Source organism: Natrix helvetica (assembly GCF_964273705.1).
Source record: "Natrix helvetica genome assembly, chromosome: 4".
NCBI lineage: Eukaryota > Metazoa > Chordata > Lepidosauria > Squamata > Natricidae > Natrix > Natrix helvetica.
The window spans coordinates 70,686,247-70,708,301 of NC_138550.1; the positions used below are offsets into that span (position 1 = coordinate 70,686,247).

The 22,055-nt window shown below is 46.8% G+C and overlaps 1 protein-coding gene across 1 annotated transcript in view; it reads right to left on the bottom strand.

Moving 5' to 3' along the window:
* Positions 1-488: 488 nt before the first annotated feature.
* Positions 489-22,055, bottom strand: part of ZMAT2 (zinc finger matrin-type 2) — a 129,554-nt gene continuing 107,987 nt past the window's right edge. The window contains exon 6 of the mRNA XM_081950907.1: positions 489-1,115. Coding sequence (XP_081807033.1) covers positions 972-1,115 — 144 coding nt within the window. The 3' untranslated portion in view covers positions 489-971. The remainder of the gene's footprint in view (positions 1,116-22,055) is intronic.

The following is a 22,055-nucleotide window of genomic DNA, read 5'->3' on the forward strand; positions in this document are numbered from 1 at the left end:
CAAGGCTCATTCTACTTTAATAGAAAAGAGATTCATCTGGGATTCCTTCTCAACACTTGCATTAAGCCCAAAGGGCATTTTACTATTCTAACCTTGGAAAATCTTTAAACTGGAGATTTCCTTTTTTTAAATACAGGCAAACCCATATGGGCAATTTTTTTCTTGATGAGAAATTTCTCTATTTTTAGAGCAGAGCACCATTTACTGCTATTTCAGAGGGGGGAAATCAAATTAGCCTAATCTTACCAGATTATCAGATAATTTACTATCTATATCAGTGAAAGGAGATCAACCAGAACCTTGATCCTTCTAAGTTACCAACTAAATATATTAAAAGAAACATTTCAGCAAGCTAATGGTGCAGACAATAACTTGCTCAGTATATAGATAATAATCTCAGGTGAGTTCTGGAAAATAATGGTGTATATGAATCTATCCTCTCCCCATCCTGTATATAAACACTTTATAAAACAGTTTAAAAAACCCCATTGCACTAGATTTTTATGAGTTTATTAAAAGAAAAAAAGCATGCATACAATACAAAGTAAAAAGCAAGCAGAACTTGCACCAGAAAATTGCAGCTGCAGACAAGGCCAAGAAAAAATTAGTGCTTAAAAATTACTCTATAATCTCCACAGAATTCTGTGTGAAAGTATGTGTGCATTTCAAGCAGATCTTGAGAAAGGATGTATCCTTAAATAGTCAGGGGATCAAGGAAGGGGAGATATTATTTGATGGTATTTTTATTTGAGATTTAGAGTTATCAATACACAAGCAAATGTGGTGCTATCTTTTCAACCAGGGAAGTTTTAAATATTGTAGGGCATAATCAGCCGCACATGTGTAGTATGGAATTGTTTCCCAACTTGTATCAGGTAATTTAGATACAAATTCTTTGCATTGTCTTTCTAGGATTTTGAAGCATCATCAGGACATAAACAGTAGCCATTCAAAATGCAGTTTCTGGCTTATCAGTGGCTTTTCTTAGTTGAGCCAAAACCAGAGAAACCCATTACAGCAGCCATTTCATCGTCCTCTTCAAATGTCAAGTCTTCCTCTGCCCTCCTTTTCTTCTCCCTCTGTTTTTCCTTTTTGTAGGCTTTGGCCTTTTCCTCCTGCAACATAGGAAGTAACTCTTTTTATCCAAACGTGCTTACATAATCAAAATCTTTGAAAAGAAAGACAAACCTCAGAAATTAGGCAATTGAGACAACATGCTTTCTGGTCTGAAGAAGAAACAAAATGAGTGGAAGAAAAATGGCTCATCCCAAAGCAACAATGAAAGAAAAGCAACTCAAACACGCAAATACCAAGGTGCCAAGAGAAGATGCTGATTGTATGGGAGAACACTCATTTGCTGTCAGCATCCATTTTTAAACCAATATTGAACACTTGATCTGAAATTAATAGTGATAGAAATACAGCTTTGCTTGAAAACAATCATGTAGATTCTGTATTAATGCCCTTTACAAATGTGGTGCTGAATGATGCCAGAAGGCAATGTCAGCAGCTGATAGCTCTTGGAGCAGCCTGATGACAGCTGCTCAGCAGAACATAAGCTGTGTTTTGAATGGCTCTGGCATCAAAGGACTTCTACAGCTCTAATCAAAATATGTTGTTGTTCTATGAGACTGCAAGACCTGGAAAGCAGCCATGCTTGTGTTGGGAGATGTTGAAGTGAGACTTTGGTTAATGGTTTCTCAGCAGTTGTTAAGGCTGCAAAAGCTTGCATGATATTGCAAGACTTTTTTATATCTACCCACACAACCAAGAGATCTAAAACATATCTTGAAGTGATTATTAGGGCAACCTGAATAAAGTCATATATACATATATATAGTTTCTATATTATTTTGTGTTTCCAAAATTCCAAAAGCAAATTCTGAATTTCCCATTTTATAAAGATGATCAATACATGGCATGGCAAAAACCCCATTTTTCATTCCTACAGCAATGGTTCAAGAGCCAGAATAACAGGTTCAAGTTCCCATTCAGATACTCAATTCTAAGTGATTTGGCCAGTCACTCTTTTGCATTCTATTTTTTTCTATTCTATTTTTATTTTTATTATTATTATTTTAAATATACATACATATTGTGTGTGAACAGAGTTTGTTCTGAGTATCATTCAATTCACAGCAACAATATTAGTAATCGCTTATCACATTTATCAAATTTAAGTAATCCTCATTCTATTGTTTAAACATACATAAACAAAAAATGCCTAATTCATCATCTTTATCTCTATCTTCATCTCTATCTTTCTTGTTCAATCTAAACATTTCTCTATTGTGTATAGGCAAAGTTGATTCTGAGTATCATTTACATTAATCCAATTCATGCTAGCAATGTTAGTAATTTATGTCATATTTATCAAATTTAAGTAATCCTCATTGTATTATTTAAGCATGCATTAAACATTCCTAACATCTGTAAAATTCTAATCTTTGTTATTCTTATTCATTCTATAAAAATTATATTATAATATTTTCCCTATCTAATTTTATTTTTGCTTCTTTCAACTTACAATCAGACTACTTTAATATTTAAAGGGCAATTTTTTCTATCCATCATCTCTTCTCCTATGTAGTGCTTCAATTCATATCCATTTTTTAGTTCGCCTCCCACACTCCTCATCTTTATCTCTATCTGCATCTATATCTTTCTTGTTGAATCTAAGCATTTCTCTCAGTACAATCTTATAATGCCAATTCTCCCAGATGTCTGCCCATGTCCCCGTCTCCTTATCAAAAGTACTGTATCTAACTCTCTCTCCAATTGTCGATTTGTCTGTTTTATTTTCTTCAGTCTTTCTTCCTTTAACAGCTGATTTGTCAGTCCTATTTTCCTCCAGTCCTTGATTTATTTGTTGATGTGGCCAATCCATCAGTTCTTTCCGCTCCTTTTGCTTGCCATTTATCTGGTCTTCCTCTTGGTCGAGCTGTTGCTTCATTTGCTGATTTTTCTGATCCATATTTTTTCCCTGTTCATATTCAATTTGCTGGCTTGAGTAATCCATTTTTTTTTCCTTGCGGTAATTTTTAAAGAAAAAAAAATTATCTCACCCAGAAACCATCTCTGTTCTCTTCGCTCCTGTACTTTCTTAGGTGTTCTGGCTGTCCCCAACTTCATGGCAACCATGTTGACTGCCACTGTACCACATTTTTGGAAGAGAGGTGGCTCTCCTCGACCTGCAAAGTGCCCCACTTTGCTTCACTATCCCTACAGTGTGGCTATGGCTCCTTTTGAAGGAGGGAATGGGGCCGTGGAGCTTGCAGTCCTTGCTTCCAACGCAACCTGAAGTACAACCGGAAGTCTACTCTTTTGCATTCTAATTAACATTATAGGTGGATGGAGAAGAGATGTTGCAAGGAAACAAGGGTCATCATGTAGGTCATTTTCAATTGACAAAAGGTAGCATAAAAATATACAATAATAATACAACAGCAGAGTTGGAAGGGAACTTAGAGGTCTTCTAGTCCAACCCCCTGCCTAGGAAGGAAACCCTATACCGTTTCAGACAAATGTCTATCCAACATCTTCTTAAAGACTTCCAGTGTTGGGACATTCACAACTTCTTGAGGCAAGATGTTCCACTGATTAATTGTTCTAACTGTCAGGAAGTTTCTCCTCAGTTCTAAGTTGCTTCTCTCCTTGATTAGTTTCCACCCATTGCTTCTTGTTCTACCCTCAGGTGCCTTGGAAAATAGTTTGACTCCCTCTTCTTTGTGGCAACCCCTGAGATATTGGAACACTGCTATCATGTCTCCCCTAGTCCTTCTTTCTCTTAAACTAGACATACCCAGTTCCTGCAACCATTCTTCATGTTTTAGTCTCCAGTCCCCTAATCATCTTTGTTGCTCTTCTCTGCACTCTTTCTAGAGTCTCCACATCTTTTCTACACCGTGGTGACCAAAACTGAATGCAGTATTCCAAGTGTGGCCTTACCAAGGCATTATAAAGTGGTATTAACACTTCACATGGTCTTGATTCTATCCCTCTGTTGATGCAGCCTAGAATTGTGTTGGCTTTTTTGGCAGCTGCTGCACACTGCTGGCTCATATTTAAATGGTTGTCCACTAGGACTCCAAGATCCCCTTTCACAGTTACTACTGTTGAGCAAGATGCCACCTATGCTGTACTGTGCATTTTGTTTTTGTTGCCTAAATGTAGAACCTTACTCTTTTCACCATTGCATTTCATTTTACTAGATAGTGCCCAATGTTCAAGTTTGTCAAGATCCTTCTGTATCTTTAGCCTATCTTCTGGAGTGTTGGCTATTCCTGCCAGCTTGGTGTCATCTACAAATTTGATGAGTTCCCCATTTATTCCCTCATCCAAATCATTGATGAAGATGCTGAAGAGAACTGGGCCCAAAACAGAGCCTTGGGGTACTCCATTGCGTACCTCCCTCCATGTAGATGCAGTTCCATTGAGGATTACACGTTGAGTGTGGTCAGCCAGTTACGAATCCATCTGGTGGTGATGATGTCCAACCCACGTTCTTCTACTTTATCTAGTAGTAGGTGATGGTCTATCTTATCAAATGCCTTACTGAAGTCCAAGTAAACTATATCGACGGCATTCCTTTGGTCCACAAATTTTGTCACTTTGTCAAAGAATGCAATAAGATTAGTCTGGCATGATCTGTTTTTGTCAAATCCATGTTGGCTTTTGGCCATTACCGTATTTTTCGCCCTATAAGACGCACTTTTTTACTCCAAAAAAAGAGAGTGAAAATCTGGGTGCGTCTTATAGGCCGAATGTAGCCACCTGGGCAGTGGTGGGTTTCTGCTGGTTGGTCAATGAACCCGGAAGCCCCGCCCCTGTCACTCACTTGCAAGTCCTTGGCGTTTTTTGCATCGGGGCTTGCTGCAAGAGAGAGGGAGCAAAGACCTTTTCCGGATTGGTGGTGGTGGTGGAGGTGCGGGCCCGTACTCACCAAAGCAAGTCCGGGGAAGTCCTTTGCACCAGCTGGAAAAGGTCTTCACCCCCCCCCCCCCTGCAGCATGCCACGATGCAAAAAATGGCGAGATCTCTTCTCAGAAATGTCTTCTCGAGCTGGCCGGATCTCTCTCCAGATCTTGCGGCTTTTTCAGGGTTTTCTTTTTAAAAAACACCTGTCCGAACTATCTTGAAAACTTGCGATGTTGCTTTGGGAGGGGGCAGGCGGCAGCATTTGCCCCTGCTGCCCTCCCTGAGCACCTGCAGCCTTGGAGCCTGCAGCTTTAAAACAAGCCTTTGCACAGCTGCCCGTCTTTCCCCTCCGAAAGCAACCTTGCAGGTTTTCAAGATCGTTTGCAGAGGCGTTTGGCGTGAACTCCTCTCCTGTTCCTTCTTCTGCGGGGGGGGGGGGCTGCCTTGCTTTGACAGCCACCTCGTTTCCAATTGGGGGGTGGGGGAGAAATCCTCTGCATGGATCCCCCCAATTGGAAGGAGGAGGCTCCATCCGTGGGGGGAGAGATCCCCCTCACATTCTGTCTGTCTGTCTCTCACTCTCCCTCCCTCCCTCTCTCTCTATCTCTCTGTTTCTCTCTCCTCCCTTCCTCTCTGTCTGTCACTCTGTGTGTATATGTGAGTGTGTGAGTGTGTGTGTCTGTCTGTCACTCACTCTGTGTGTGTGTGTGTGTGACTCTCTGTGTGTGTGTCTCTGTCTGTCTGTCCCTCTCTCCGTCCCAACTGGAGAACAACCTTTTCTGTCCCCTTACCAGCCCATCCGGGAAGATGAGGAACGCGAGGGGGATCCCCCCCCCGTGGTTGGGCTCCGAACTAGGGGAGCTTCGTCCTTCTTTTTAAGCAGGCAGCTATCAGAGAGAAGAAGGCAGCGGGGCTTGTGCAGCAGCCGAAGATCGCCTGCTTAAAGATCGCCTGCGAGGGGGATCCCCCCCCGCGGATGGGCTCCGAACCAGCGGAGCCTCGTCCTTCTTTTTAAGCAGGCAGCTATCAGAGAGAAGAAGGCAGCGCGGCTTGTGCAGCAGCCGAAGATTGCCTGCTTAAAGATTGCCTGCTTAAAAAGAAGGACGAGGGTCCGCTAGTTGGGAGGCGATCTTTAAGCAGGCGATCTTCGGCTGCTGCACAAGCCGCGCTGCCTTCTTCTCTCTGATAGCTGCCTGCTTAAAAAGAAGGATGAGGCTCCGCTGGTTCGGAGCCCATCCGCGGGGGGGGGGGAGGGATCCCCCTTGTGTTCCTCATCTTCCCGGATGGGCTGGTAAGGGGACAGAAAAGGTTGTTCTCCAGTTAGGACGGAGAGAGGGACAGACAGAGACACACACACAGACACACATACAAACACACACACACACAGAGTGAGTGATTGAGTGAGTGACAGACAGACAGACACACACATATACACACAGAGTGACAGACAGAGAGGAAGGGAGGAGAGAGAAACACAGAGAGATAGAGAGAGGGGGAGAGAGGGAGGGAGAGTGAGAGACAGACAGACACACACATACAGAGTGACAGATGGAGGAAGGAGGAGAGAGAGAGACAGAGATACAGAGACATACAGACAGACACACAGAAAGAATGACAGAGAGAGACAGAGAGGGGGGGAGGGAGAGAGAGACAAAGAGCTACACACACACACACACAGAGAGACAGACAGACACACAGAGAAACAGAAAGAGAGAGAAAGAGAAAGAAAGGCAGAAAAAATGAAAAAAGAAAAGAAAAGAAAAAGAAAGTGGGAGAGAGAGATGAAAGAAACAAACAAAGAAAGAAAACATATGACCACAATTGAGCCCAAAATTGAGTGGCAATTGAGCCCAAAAATCTTTTTTTTCTAGATTTTCCTCCTTTAAAATTGGGTGCGTCTTATATTCCGGAGCATCTTATAGGGCGAAAAATACGGTACTTTGCTTCTAGATGTTCGCTAATTCGTTGCTTGATTATCTTTTCCAGAATCTTTCCTGAGGTCAGGCTGATAGGTCTGTAGTTTCCTGGATCTGTTTTTTTCCCTTTTTTGAAGATGGGAACCACATCAGCTCTTTTCCAATCCTCTGGTAGTTCCCCGGTGCTCCAGGATCTCTGAAAGATATAGTTCAGTGGTTCTGAGATCTCGTCTGCCAGTTCCTTCAGAACCCTGGGGTGTAATCCATCCAGTCCTGGTGATTTGAACTCGTCTAGGGTAGACAGGTGCTCACTTACCATTTTCTTCCCTATTTCAATTTGTGTTCCTAATCTGATTTTTGTGGTGACGGAACCCCAGGCAGCGACAACCAATCGCCCTAATCATATGTCAGCGAGGACGAGGGAGAAAATGACCCAATGGTGAGTGAATCAATTCACCCTTTCCTTTTTTGAGTACGACTCACAGCCCCAAAAACAGGAAACCAGGGGGATTTTCAAGCCCTAATAGACTCAGGCTGCACAAGGAGTTTGATCAGCCAAACCACACTCCTGAAACTGGGGATTAGAGAAAAAAAACTGGCCCACCCGATCCGGTTCGAGCAGGTCGATGGGTCCCTAATAGGAGGAGCCTATACTACCTACCTAACTGAACCAGTGAGGCTAGAACTAGCGGATCACTGGGAAGTAATTAGATTCATAATAGCCCCCAAAATGACAGACGCAGTCATACTGGGACATTCCTGGCTAGACAAGTGGGGACCGACCATCTGGTGGCAAGGGGGTACCCGAAGACTTAGGATATCAAGGGGCCCCCAACCCCTCCCACACCAGCAAGCAGAAACACCACCCACGCTGGAAACCCCCCAAGAAAGCCCACGAGAACAACTGGCAACCACATCCGACAAAACCCCAGAGGCCAAACTGATTCCGATAGAATATCAGGACCTCACAGAAGTATTCAGCGAGGCCGAGTGCAATGTTCTGTCTCCCCACCGGGAGACAGACTGTGCCATCGAAATCATCCCCGGGGCAAAACTACCCAAGCCCAAACTGTGCCATGACACCCCGGGAAGATGCACAAATACATAGACAAAAACCTAGCAAGAGGGTTCATTGAGCCAGCCAAGCCACGGGTTGCAACACCAGTCCTCTTTAAAGAAAAAAAAGATGGCACCATGAGGCTGTGTGTGGACTTTCGTGGGATAAGCGGGATGTAGGTACACAACCTATACCCCCTCCCCCTCATGAAGGATATGCTATCTCACCTGGCCAAGGGACAAGTCTTCACCAAACTAGACCTCAGAGAAGCATACTACTGAGTACGTATCAGAGAGGGAGATGAGTGGAAAACAGCGTTCAACTGCCCCCTAGGGAGCTTTCAATTCAAAGTGATGCCTTTTGGACATCCCAGCGGTATTCATGCGGTTAATAAACGAGGTGGTGCACAAGCACCTCTACAAGGGGGTCCTCGTCTACCTAGATGACATCCTTATCTACACGGAGACCAGGGACGATCACGTACCCCTGGTCCGCCAAGTACTGGAGAAACTTCTGGCAGCCAACCTGTACATCAAGGTATCAAAATGCGAATTCCACCATGCACGGTTAGACTACCTGGGTTACCGAGTGTCAAATGAGGGAATAGAGATGGACTCAGCGAAAGTGCAAGCCGTCCTAAGCTGGCATCCACCTCGCACCCGCAGACAGCTACAAAGCTTCCTAGGGTTCGCGAACTTCTACAGGCAATTCATCCCCTCCTTTGCGAAGATTGCCAAACCTCTGACAGACCTCCTGGAAACAGGGAGCCCAGTAACGAAACCTTGTCCAGGACAACCCGTACCATGGGATCTAACCTGCCAAGAGGCGTTCAAGACACTAAAAGAAATGTTTGCAAAGGAGCCAGTGCTGAAGCATCCTGACCCCGAGCAACCGTTCGTGATCCAGGCAGACGCCAGCGATGTGGCTGTCAGCGTTCCAAATATCATGCAGAATTAAATCATTGTCCAAGGCAAAGTTATCCTTAAAACTCCAATTTAATAAGACAGACATTTTGGCATTATGCTGTGAAATTTCAATTCTAACGTACATCCTGTGAGTTCACCCAGTTAAAAGTTCATCATCTATCCCCACACCCCATAATTCATCACATGGTCCAATCTTCATCTTCAACGCTGGCATGTACACCCCTCTTTTTCCGGCCAGGTATCGAGGTGCGGAGACAAAAGACGACCTTGAGCTTCTAAGAAAATCCATAACAATACATTCCACAATCTTACTCCTTTCTATTCCCCCCTCCCAACTACTATACCAATGAAACAGCATAAGAATAATTATATATATATAACTAAATATTGTAAGCGACCCCTATACAGCCTGGAATCTAATATTTTTTTCACCTCATAATGTGTTTCCCCTTCTACCACTACGGGAGGAGGTGGAGTTTTGGTGGATGGTTTCGTGCTAGACCCCCTTACCGGCTTCAATAAGCTACAATGGCATACCGGGTAAATTTTCCCTAAGAGTCTGGGTAGGCTGAGTCGAACTGTAACTGGGTTAATTATCTTTTCTATTGGGAAAGGACCTAGAAATTTTGGACCTAATTTCTAACTAGGCATCTTTAATCTTATGTATTTAGTAGACAAAAATTATTATTTATTCACATTTCTAAACCGCCCCCCCTCCCAAAAAGGGACTCGGGGCGGTGTACAGTCCACAATAAATCACAGATAAAATACAAATATAAATAGAGCCATAAATATATGTATGTATGTGGAGGAGGTTAAAATTAAGAGTCCTGTACAGAAGAATAAATATGAGGCTAAAAGCCCTAAAAACAATTAAAACTAAAACATTACCCTTAAAATAACCAGATGAGAATATACTACCAGGAGTTCATAGATGTAACATTTATAATCATGCCAGGCCAGCTAGTCGGAACAGGTGAGTCTTCAATTTTTGATGGAAGGAGCGGAAGTCCGAGGTGGTTCTAATGTCGGGGGGGGAAAAAACTTTGTCCCCCACTCGAAAGGGGGGTTGTAGGGAACGATGTTTATCAACTTGCTTCTTGTAGGCTTCTGCTGCATCTGTTAGCGCCTTTTTCGTATTCTCCCATCCCTTCTTTAGTGCCTCCAGCCATTCATTCAGGGACATGGAGGAGGGAGGTTCCTTAGGTAGTTCAGGCATGGAAACGAATTCCATGCCACTGGTAATCTGGAAAGGAGTTAATCCTGTACTGCTGTGAACCGCATTATTATATGCTACTTCAGCGTAGGGTAGCAAGTCCGACCAATTGTCTTGCTGATAGTCCACATAACACCGGATGTACTGTTCCACCATCGCATTGGCCCTCTCTGCTGCCCCATTTGTGCTGGGATGAAATGCTGAGCTGAGTCCCTGCGTGGATTTTAGGAATTCTCTCCAGAACTTGGTGGTGAATTGAACTCCGCGATCTGAAATGATCCTTTTTGGAACCCCATGTAGGCGATAAATGTGTTTCAGAAACATTTTCGCTAATTTCTTTGCGGATGGTAGGCTTGAACAAGCGATAAAGTGTGTTTGCTTGGAAAACAAATCAATAACTGTCCAGATTACTTTATTACCACTGCTATCTGGAAGTTCGACGATGAAGTCCATTGCTATCTCTTCCCATGGTCGGATAGGGTTGGCCACTTGTTGTAGTAGTCCAGGGGGCTTTCCCGGATGGGTTTTCATTGTGGCACAAGTAGCACAGCTTTTTACATAATCTTCCACCTCCGACCTCAATTTTGGCCACCAAATTGACGTCTGGCGAGGTGGAGAGTTTTCAGGAATCTGAAATGACCTCCTAGTTTTGCATCATGACTGCTGTAGTACTTGCAGTCTCATCTCTGCAGGGACGTACAGTTTGGACCCCTTCCAGGCTACGCCATCATTCATCGTTAGGATGTCCTTGTTGTTGTTGAACCATGGGTCTGTCTGGAGGGCTGCTTTCAGTTCGGTTCTCAGTTTATCTTGGCTTCGACTGGTGACTTGAGCTGCCTTTTGGTGAGAAGGAGATATGATGGGGTGGAAAATTTCTTCCTTCTTACTGTCAAACTGGGGTTTTCTCGACAGTGCATCTGCTAACAAGTTCTTCCCTGCGGGGATGTGTTTAATTTCAAATTTGAACCTTTGGAAATATTGGGCCCAACGGACCTGTTTGGGGGATAACTTTTGATGGGCAAGGAGAGTTTCGAGGTTTTTATGATCAGTCCATACCTTGAACGATATATCCCCCCCTTCCAGGAGATGTCTCCAGGTGAGCATGCTCCACCTGATCGCGAATGCCTCTTTCTCCCAAATGGGCCACCTTCTTTCCGTAGTGGTGAGTTTCTTGGAGATGTAAGCGCATGGTAAGAGGTGGCCTTCTTTATTCTTTTGTAGTAGCACCGCGGCTATCGCGACATCACTGGCATCCGTTTGGATTATGAAAGGTCGCTCTGGATCGGGGTGTTGCAATATGGGTTCTTGGGCAAAGAGCCGTTTTAATTTCTCAAAAGCCTTTTGACAGTCGATTGTCCATTTTAATGGTTGGTTTGCTTTTGGTTTAGTAGGGGAAGGCCCCGTTCTTAATAGGTCAGTCAATGGTAGGGCAATTTCAGCAAAGGTTGGAATAAACTGCCTCTAAAAGTTTGCAAATCCAAGGAAGCTTTGTAATTGTTTGCGAGTGCTTGGAGGTTTCCAATCTAACACCGCTTTCACTTTTCCTGGGTCCATTTCTACTCCTTCATTGGAGATACGATATCCCAGGTAATCTAGCGAGGTCTTGTGGAATTCACACTTTGACAATTTTGCATAAAGTTTGGCAGCTAGAAGTTTTTTCAGGACTTGTCGTATCAGTTTCACATGTTCTTCCATGGTCTCAGAGAAGATCAAGATGTCATCTAAATAAACAAGTACTCCGCGGTACAGGTGGTCGTGTAGCACTTCATTTATGTACTGCATGAATACTGCGGGTGCTCCTTGTAGTCCGAAAGGCATGACTTTATATTGGAAGCTGCCTAAGGGAGTATTAAAAGCGGTCTTCCACTCATCCCCTTTCCGGATTCGTATACGGTAATACGCCTCTCTCAAGTCCAGCTTGGTGAAGATCTTGCCCTTAGCCAAGTGGTTCAACATATCTTTCATGAGAGGGAGGGGATAGGTATTCTTTTCGCATACCGCATTCAAAGCTCGTAAGTCCACACAGAGGTGAACCCCCCCATCTTTCTTTTCCCTGAAGAGCACTGGGGCTGCTACTTTTGATTTTGCTGGTTCAATAAACCCTCTTTTCAAATTGGTGTCGATGTACTTCCTCAATTCTATCATCTCTTTAGGCGTCATAGAGTACATTTTGGGCTTTGGTAAGGTTACCCCAGGTTTGAACTCTATTGCACAATCTGTGGCGCGGTGAGGTGGAAGGTAGTTTCCGTCTTCCTCACTGAACACCTCCGCCAGATCCCAATAGATCTTTGGGACTCGGTGGATTCCCGGAGGTTTAGTGTCTGCTGCGGTTGCTGCAGGTTCTGGATGGGTTGGGCTGTTAGGTTCCAACGTTCCTGGGTGGCCTTTTGGTTCCACCGGTTGTAATGGCCCAAGTCCAATAGTCACCTTTCTAACGCCATCCTCCCACTTTATAGTAGGTTCGCACTTATCCAGCCATGCAAGGCCTAGGATAATTGACTCCTGCATTCCCGGGGCCACGATGAATCTGAGGAACTCATAGTGGCGGCCTATCACCAGCTTTACTAACTCAGTGATCTTTGTAGCCGGAGCTCCCCCAATTAGGGTTCCATCCACTTGCTCAAACGGAATGGGATGTTTTAGGGGTCTGGTGCGTATACCTAGTTGCTCCACTATTGACATGCTGATTAAGCATCGGGTGCAGCCGGTATCTATAATTACCCCAACTTCCCCTTCTACCCCCGTTTTCGGTATTTGGAGTTTGGCTTTTATCTGGAAGGGGCGGATAGGTGCACTCACCATTGGGTCGTCTTCTGGGTTTCCTTCCTCTTCCTCCTCTGAGGTGGCCAGGGCGTTTTCAGTGGCTCCGCTCTCTGCCCCTGCTGGCTGTTGTGCCAGACGACTTTTTTCTGGTGGTTTTCTGGGGGTTTTCTTGATTGTGCTGGCAGGTGGTTGGCGTGGTTGTGGAACTGGGGCTGGAGCCCAGCATGTAGATGCCCAGTGCCCAAGCTGACCACAATGGTAGCACTTTATTTTGGGGCCCCAGGAACGAGGGGTTGGTGGGGGCTTTTCAGTTTGCTGCCTCTGCGTTCGGTGGGCTAACGTTTTTTTTTCAGGGGTTCTGGTACCCGGCTTTGGATAGGTGTTAATCTCGTGGTCCAGTATGATTGCAGTGGTGTACCATTCTTGGATACGATCTGGGGTCCCCCTTACGACCTGTACATCAAGGTATCAAAATGCAAATTCCACCGTGCACGGTTAGACTACCTGGATTACCGAGTGTCAAATGAGGGAATAGAGATGGACTCAGCGAAAGTGCAAGCCGTCCTAAGCTGGCATCCCCCTCGCACCCGCAGACAGCTACAAAGCTTCCTAGGGTTCGCGAACTTCTACAGGCAATTCATCCCCTCCTTTGCGAAGATTGCCAAACCTCTGACAGACCTCCTGAAAACAGGGAGCCCAGTAACGAAACCTTGTCCAGGACAACCCGTACCATGGGATCTAATCTGCCAAGAGGCGTTCAAGACACTAAAAGAAATGTTTGCAAAGGAGCCAGTGCTGAAGCATCCTGACCCCGAGCAACCGTTCGTGATCCAGGCAGACGCCAGCGATGTGGCTGTCAGCGTTCCAAATATCATGCAGAATTAAATCATTGTCCAAGGCAAAGTTATCCTTAAAACTCCAATTTAATAAGACAGACATTTTGGCATTATGCTGTGAAATTTCAACTCTAACGTACATCCTGTGAGTTCACCCAGTTAAAAGTTCATCATCTATCCCCACACCCCATAATTCATCACATGGTCCAATCTTCATCTTCCACGCTGGCATGTACACCCCTCTTCTTCCGGCCAGGTGTCGAGGTGCGGAGACAAAAGACGACCTTGAGCTTCTAAGAAAATCCATAACAATACATTCCACAATCCTACTCTTTTCTATTCCCCCCTCCCAACTACTATACCAATGAAACAGCATAAGAATAATTATATATTCTGGGCTGCATGGGAAAAGGAGGCTTTCGCAGTGAGATGGGCACTGCTAACCAGGAGACACCTGTTGGAAGGGAGCCAGAAACCATTCGAAGACCACAAAAATCTGGAGGTGCTTAGGACCCCACGGAAACTATCACCCAAACAAGTCCGATGGGCTCAATACTTCAACCATTTTGATTTTGTCTTAAAGCACATTCCAGGTGGGAGGAACTTTCTAGCTGACGCCCTCTCCTGCATGCCTCAGTACAAATGTGAATGGGAGCATGTGGTGGACGCCATTATTCCTGCTGCCCAAACCGCTGCCCAAGTGACCACCAGATGGCAACGCCGTGACCGGCAAAACGAACTTGCAAGCGACCTAAACACGAGGCTCAAAACTGAACTGCTAGCAGACCCCTGGTTGCAAACCAACCAACACATCTTGACAAAGGGAGATGACCTTTCATGGAAGGGGACAAAACTCTGTCCCAGAATCTCTATGTACCCTAATTCTCCAGAGGAGTCATGATGCCAAACCAGCAGGCCACTTTGGGTTCCTAAAGACTTTATACTTAGCTCGGAGGCAATTCTGGTGGCCTGGCATGAAGAAAGATGTAGATAGTTACATGAAAAGTTGTACCATTTGCGCCACAATGAAGAGACGACCAGGAAAACCTCTGGACTACTGCAAACAGTAGCAGAGCCAATGAGGCCGTGGGAGGAGATCGCAATGGACTTTATAGTAGAGTTGCCAAAAAGTGGGGGAAACATAGTGATTTGGACTGTAATAGACCTGTTCTTCAAACAGGCACACTCCATACCTTGTAGCGGACTACCCTCAGCTCACAAGCTGGCTAAACTGTTCGTGAAGCATATCTACCGACTGCATGGAGTACCTTGAAGAATTATCTCAGACAGAGGGGTCCAGTTCACGGCTAAGTTCTGGAGGGAGTTCCTGCGGTCCATTGGATCATCTCAGGGTCTTAGTTCAGCTTTTCATCCAAGCACCAATGGGACAGCAGAGAGACTGAATGCCATGGTAGAGCAGTACTTGAGGTATTACATGAACTATCAGCAGTCTAATTGGGCAGACCTTTTATCTTTTGCTGAGGTCACGTACAATAATGCTGTCCACAGTAGCACAGGACTCACGCCAATCAAAATAGTGAGCGGTATGGACTTTGTCCCAATGCCTGAGTATCCAAGGTATCCCCCCTCCTCAGTCAGCTTGTCTGACTGGATGTCGATGCTGAAAACGACCTGGGAAAATGTCAAAAAGGCACTGGCTAAAGTGGCACAAACCTATAAGAAACAGGCAGACAAACACTGTGCTCTGCAACGGCCATTCCGGATGGGAGAGAAGGTATATCTCTCCACAAAATATTTGAGATTAAAACTGCCTGGCAAGAAACTGGGGCCAAAGTTTATGGGACCATTCCCTATAGCCGTGATGGCGAACCTATGGCACGCGTGCCAGAAGTGGCACGCGGAGCCATTTGTCAGGGCACGCGAGACGCTGCCCTGTCAGCTGGCCAGTGCGCATGCGCGCGCTGGCAAGCTGAGTTCACCTTTTTAAAAGCTATTTTTCGCCTTCCCCAGGCTCCAGAGGCTTTATAGGAGCCCGGGGAGGGCGAAAAGAGCCTCCCCCGCATCCCCCGGAGGCTTCAGGGACCGACCCTGAAGCCTTCGGAACACTTAAAACCACCCTCCGAGCAAACCGGAAGTTGCTCGGAGGGTCGTTTTAAGCATTCCAAAGGCTTCAGGGACCGTCCAAGGCTTCCCTGATGCCTTCGGAGTGCTTAAAACGACCCTCCGAGCAACCCGGAAGTCACTTCCGGTTTCTCGGAGGGTGGTTTTAAGAACTCCGAAGGCTTCAGGGACCGTCCGAGGCTTCCCTGATGCCTTCGGAACGCTTAAAACCACCCTCCGAGTAACCCGGAAGTCACTTCCGGTTTGCTCGGAGGGTGGTTTTAAGCGTTCCGAAGGCTTCAGGGAAGCCTCCGGACAGTCCCTGAAGCCTCCGGAGGGCCTCCGGTTGGTCGGGGGAGGCTCTTTTTGCCCTCCCCAGGCTCCTATAAAGCCCCTGGAGCCTGGGAAGGGCAAAAAAAATGTAAAAATGGGGGGGGGGTCACACGTTGTGCGCGCATGCGCACTGGGGGGGTCGCGCTTTGCATTATGGGTGCGGCACGCCCGCACTCGACCCCCCTGCGCTCCCCCCACTTGTGGCACGCGAGCCAAAAAAGTTTCGCCATCACTGCCCTATAGTAAAGATCATTAACCCAGTCACAGTGCAATTGAAACTGCCTTGATTGTTGGGGAATATACACCCAGCATTCCATAGCAGCCTCTTAAAACCCGTGATTGGAACCACTCTGAGACCACTACCCCGGGAGCCCCCGGGCCCCATGGTCATAGGGGGCCAAACCTATTATGAAGTTCAGCGTATCCTTGATTCAAGGTGGCACAGGAGACAACTCCAATACTTAATCAAGTGGCAGGGCTACCCCTTATCAGAGGCATCTTGTGTGAAAATAGAAATAGCCAGGCTGATCGCCTTATAGCAAAATTCCATGCAGAAAATCCAAGCAAGCCTGGGGGAGGGACACATCCCTATGTTATACATCTGTACTCAAATTACTTTGTTTTATACAGGTCGCTTTCAGGAAGTGATGGTAGCCAGATGTCAACGCCTAAGACGTTTCCATGACTACTATCACCTTGAGAAGGGGAGGGAAATTCCACTCATACTTTTGGCCAGAGTAAAAGTCTCATATTTCTGTACTGGGATGTGAATGCGCATGTCCAGAACCCTGCAATAACGTCCTGTTGGAGAATGTGATTGATGACCTCAGCCAGAGGGGAGGGGGCACAGGGGTAAAGGTCAGACACCATTAAATGTGAATTAGTTTCAGCTACACAGAAGTCCGTGTCAAGATGCTAGTCCTAATAAATGAATGGTTTCACTTTGAATTTCATCCCGGGGCTCGTAAATTAATTAGGGCAACTCTAAGGAAAGCCTTAGCTTTCCCCACTTCATCTTTACATGCTCGGGCTATTTGCTGATATTCTGCCTTAGTTATGTCCCCCCCCCCCTTTCCACTTTTTGTACTTATCTTTTTTGTCTTTCAATTTGTCAGAGAGTTCTTTATGCAGCCATGCTGGTTTCTTTTGGGAGCTGTTATTTTTCTTCTTCATTGGTATTGTGCTACACTGGGCTTTTGTAATCTCATTTTTCAAAATTTCCCAAGGTTCTTGAGTTGTTTTCCCCTTGAGGATTCTCATCCATGGAATTTTTCCCAAGCTCTCTCTAGGTTTATTGAAATTAGCTCTCTTAAAGTCCAAGACTCTAGTTTCACTTGGTTCTACTACTTGTGTTTGCATAATGTTGAATTCCAATATTGCATGGTCACTTGCCCCCAGGGTTCCTGTGGCTTCAACATCTTCCATCATTACCTCTCTGTTAGTGAGAATTAAGTCCAATATGGCTGATCCCCTTGTTCCCTTCTCTACTTTTTGGGAAACAAAGTTGTCTGCTAGGTTTGTTAGGAACCTGTTGGATCTTCCACTTGGTGCAGAGTTTGTTTCCCAGTTGATGTCAGGGTAGTTAAAATCCCCCACTACTATTGTGGTGTGCTTCCTACATACCTTAGTTAACTGACTAGCAAAAAGTTCATCTACTTCCTCTGCTTGGTTGGGTGGCCTGAAGTATAGACCTAGGGCAATGTCATTTCCCCCCCAACCTTTAATATTGACCCAAATGCATTCAAGATAGTTCTCATCATTGTTGTGCTCTATTTCTGTAGAGGCGTAGTTATTTCTTATATATAGTGCAACTCCACCTCCTCTTTTATTTGGTCTATTTCTTTTAAATAATTTAAATCCTTCTAGCTGTATGTTCCATTTGTCGGTTTCATCCCACCAAGTTTCTGTAATGGCAACAATATCGTATCTACCCACTTTTACTTGCATTTCTAATTCGCCCTGTTAATTCCTCATACTCTGTGTATTGGTGTATAGACATTTGAGTCCATTTTGATTGACCAATATAACCAAAAAAGATGCTTTGCAAGGTCTTTCTTTCTTTCTCTTTCTTTCATTCTTTCTCTCTCTCCTTCCTTCCCTGCTCCATTGTGCTTCTATGCTAAATAGTAAAGATAATTTGCAAAACTATCTTAACATTGCAACCTTCATTAAATATGCATATGTGCATGCAATAAAGAACAAATGGTTTCTTTTGCTTCTAGGAAGTGCAACTACCCATGAGTGGCATTAAAGATTGTCCCATGACTTCTTAAAATCTTCCTCATATCTTCCACTTTCAGTTTTAGGTATAATAAATGTTAAAAAAATCAATTTTGTTTTAGTGAACAGGACAGACAACATACCTCTATAACAACGGTTCTCAACCTGTGGGTCGCGACCCCTTTTGGGGTCGAACAACCTTTTCACAGGGGTCGTCGCAAAGCCTCCTGCGGAGAGGCTGGTGAGAAGCCGGCCCGAAGGGAAGAAGCAGCTCGGGTTCCCCGCACAGCGGAAGGAGATGTGTGTGTGTGTGTGTGTGTGGTGGGTTTAGCCTCTCACCTGCTTTTGTGATTCCACGTCCTTCGCAGGCAACTCAGTGTCGGGAAGAGCTCCAGCCCTTTTTGCGTGCTCATCTCTTGTGTGCGCGCGTGCAAGCAAAATACCCACCTGGGCCAGGATCAAGGCGGAGGGGACAATGACTCTCATCCCACTGTCACTGCGCAATGAGGTGAGTAACTGGGTATGCAGCGCAGGGGAGCCCCGCTGTGCAGGAGACTCCTCAGCGCCAGACTCAGGTCAGCGGTCCCCTTTATGTTGGCTCAGGAAGGAGGGGAAAGGGGAGCAGCAGTAGCAGCTGGTTGGGTGCAGGGAGGGAAGAGCTCCAGTTCTCCTGCGCTGCACAGGGCTTTCCTTGCACAGGGCTCTGGAACTCTTCCCTCTCTGCATACAGAGACGGTTGCTCCGGCTCTTTCCTGAGTCAACAAGAAGGGGACGGACCTGAGCCTGGTGCTGTGGAGTCTCCTGCGCAGTGCAGCCAGCTACTCACTTCTCAGTGGCGGCAGCGGAATGAGTCGCTGTCCCCGCCGCTGTGATCCTGGCCCAGGAGGGTAGTTTGCTTGCACGCGCAAGGAAGAGATGAAAGAGAAAAGGGGAGAAAGAGATAGAGAGAGAGAGAAATGAAAGAGAGCTGGAAGGAGAGAATGGGAGAGAGGGAAAATAGAAGGAAACAAATTAGAGGGAGAAGGGGGAGAGGAAAAAAGAAATGAAAGAGAGCTGAAGGGAAAGAATGAGAGAGAGGGAAAAGAGAGGGAAACAAATCAGGGAGAAAGAAAGGAAGAAAGAGAAAAGAAAGAAAGAAACTAACTTTCTCAGACCTATGATGAAAGCAATGGCAAGCTAGATCTCTTGCCAAGAAAACTGCAGTTTGCCAGCCGGTACAAATTGGAAGCAAGTCTGATTTTTTAAAAAGAAAATAACAGAGATGGCAAAAAAATGCATCTGAAATAAGATTATTTATAAGTTTGGCTAACTTATTATATTGTCAAACTCAAAAGAAATCAAAATATATATCCTATTGCTGTTAGTACAATCTTGCCAGCTTCTGGGCAGGTGCGAGGACAGTTTAAGAGCGCGTAGTCGGTTGGGAGACCGGGGTTTTTGGTCATTCCCGGTCGTCTGCACCAACCCCTGCATACTAGGTGGTCAGGATCTACAGACCCAAGGCCTGAGACTGCTGTTATGCAACGCGAGGTCCGTTGTCAATAAGGCCCCCCTCATCCACGATCTAATTTTGGAGGGGGACCCGGACCTCGCCGGAATAACCGAGACCTGGTTGGGCCACGAGGGAGGTCTACCCCTTGTGGAAATGTGCCCGCCAGGTTATCGAGCATTTCACCAGCCTCGGGCCCAGGGAAGGGGCGGTGGGGTAGCAGTGATTATCCGGGAAGACTTAGAGCCGAGAGAGTTCACCGTGCCGCAGACATCCGGGTGTGAGTCCCTCGTCGTGAGATGGGGCCCAGGGAGGCAGTTGGGCCTGCTGATAGTATACCTGGCTCCTCGCTATACTTCAGCGGCCCTGCCCGAACTCCTTGAGCTGATCTCATCGGTGGCGGTTGAGACCCCCAAACTTTTAGTGATGGGGGATTTTAATCTGCCGTCGATGGGAGAAGCGTCTGAGGGGGTTCGGGAGTTCATGGCTTCCATGACAGCCATGGACCTGACCCAGTTAATTCAGGGCCCTACTCACAGGGGAGGCCACACCCTGGACCTTGTTTTTGTCTCTGGCCAGTGGACGAGTGATCTGGGAATAGGGGATCTAGACACTATTCCCCTGTCATGGTCGGATCACTCACTTCTCCGGCTGGACTTCCCTGGTGCTACCCCCCGCCGCGAGGAGGCGGAACTGGAAGGTATTAGATGGTTCCGCCCCAAGCGCCTGATGGAACCGGATAGGTTCCAGACGGAACTTGGGCCACCTCCTGTGGACCTGACCCGCCCCCGAGTGGAGGACCTGGTAGTCGCATGGAATAGTGCGACTGCCGGGGCCCTAGACCGGGTGGCGCCTTTGCGGCCTCTCCTGCGGCGACGAACCACCCTGGCACCTTGGTTTACCGAGGAGCTAAGGGTGATGAAACGCCACAAGAGACGCCTAGAGAGTCGTTGGAGATCCTCCCGCTCCGAATTTGACCGAGCACAGGCACGAGCCTATTTGAAGACGTACCTTGTGGCATTAAGAGCGGCCAAACGTCAACATTGCGCCGCTCTTATTGCGTCTGCAGATAACCGCCCTGCCGCCCTGTTTCGGGTGACCCGTTCCCTCTTGTTTGAGAGACCACGGGAAGCCCCACTACAGGGCAGAGCAGAGGAGTTTGGGAATTATCTACAGGACAAAGTCGCTCAAATCCGGATGGGATGGACCCCTTTCAGTGGTTCAGTAGAGACGCCCGTTGCGAGTCTTGAGGGACCGCTTTGGGAGGAGTTTGACTCGGTTGCCATCGAGGATTTGGACAGGTTGCGTGGACGTCTGCGACCCACCACATGTTTATTGGACCCGTGTCCCTCCTGGCTTGTACTGGCATCCTGGGAGGTTACGCGCGACTGGCTCCTGGGCCTGGTGAACGCCTCGTTGGGTGAGGGGTCTCTACCGGCCGCCTTGAAAGAGGCGGTGGTGAGGCCCCTGCTCAAGAAGCCTTCCCTGGACCCAACGGACCTAGTCAATTATCGTCCAGTCTCCAACCTTCCTTTTTTAGCGAAGGTTGTAGAGAGTGTGGTAGCACAGCAGTTCCCACGTCACCTGGAGGAAAATGATTATCTAGACCCGCGCCAGTCCGGCTTCCGACCCGGGCACAGCACGGAGACGGCCTTGGTCGCATTGGTTGATGATCTCTGGAGGGCCAGAGATAGGGGTTGTTCCTCTATCCTGGTCCTATTAGATCTCTCGGCGGCGTTCGATACCATCGACCATGGTATCCTGTTGCACCGGCTAGAGGGGCTGGGAGTCAGGGGCACCGTTTTACGGTGGTTTGGCTCCTACCTCTCTGGTCGGACGCAACGTGTGTTGACAGGGGAGCAGAGTTCGACCCGGAGGCCACTCACATGTGGAGTGCCACAGGGATCGGTGCTCTCGCCTCTCCTGTTCAACACATATATGAAACCGCTGGGCGAGATCATCCGTGGTTTTGGAGTGGGATATCATCTGTATGCTGATGATACTCAGCTATACATTTCCACTCCGAACCACCCCAATGAGGCCGTCGAAATGATGTCCCGGTGTCTGGAGGCCGTACGGGTCTGGATGGATGGCAACCGACTAAAACTCAACCCTTCCAAGACGGAGTGGCTGTGGCTTCCGGCCTCCCGGTTCAACCAGGTGCTTCCATCTCTGGCCATCGGGGGCGTCCAACTAGCCCCCATGGAACAGGTGCGCAATTTGGGCGTCCTCCTGGATGCCCGGCTGTCCATGGATAACCATGTAACAGCCGTGGCAAGGGGGGCGTTCCATCAGGTTCGCCTGATGCGCCAATTGCGCCC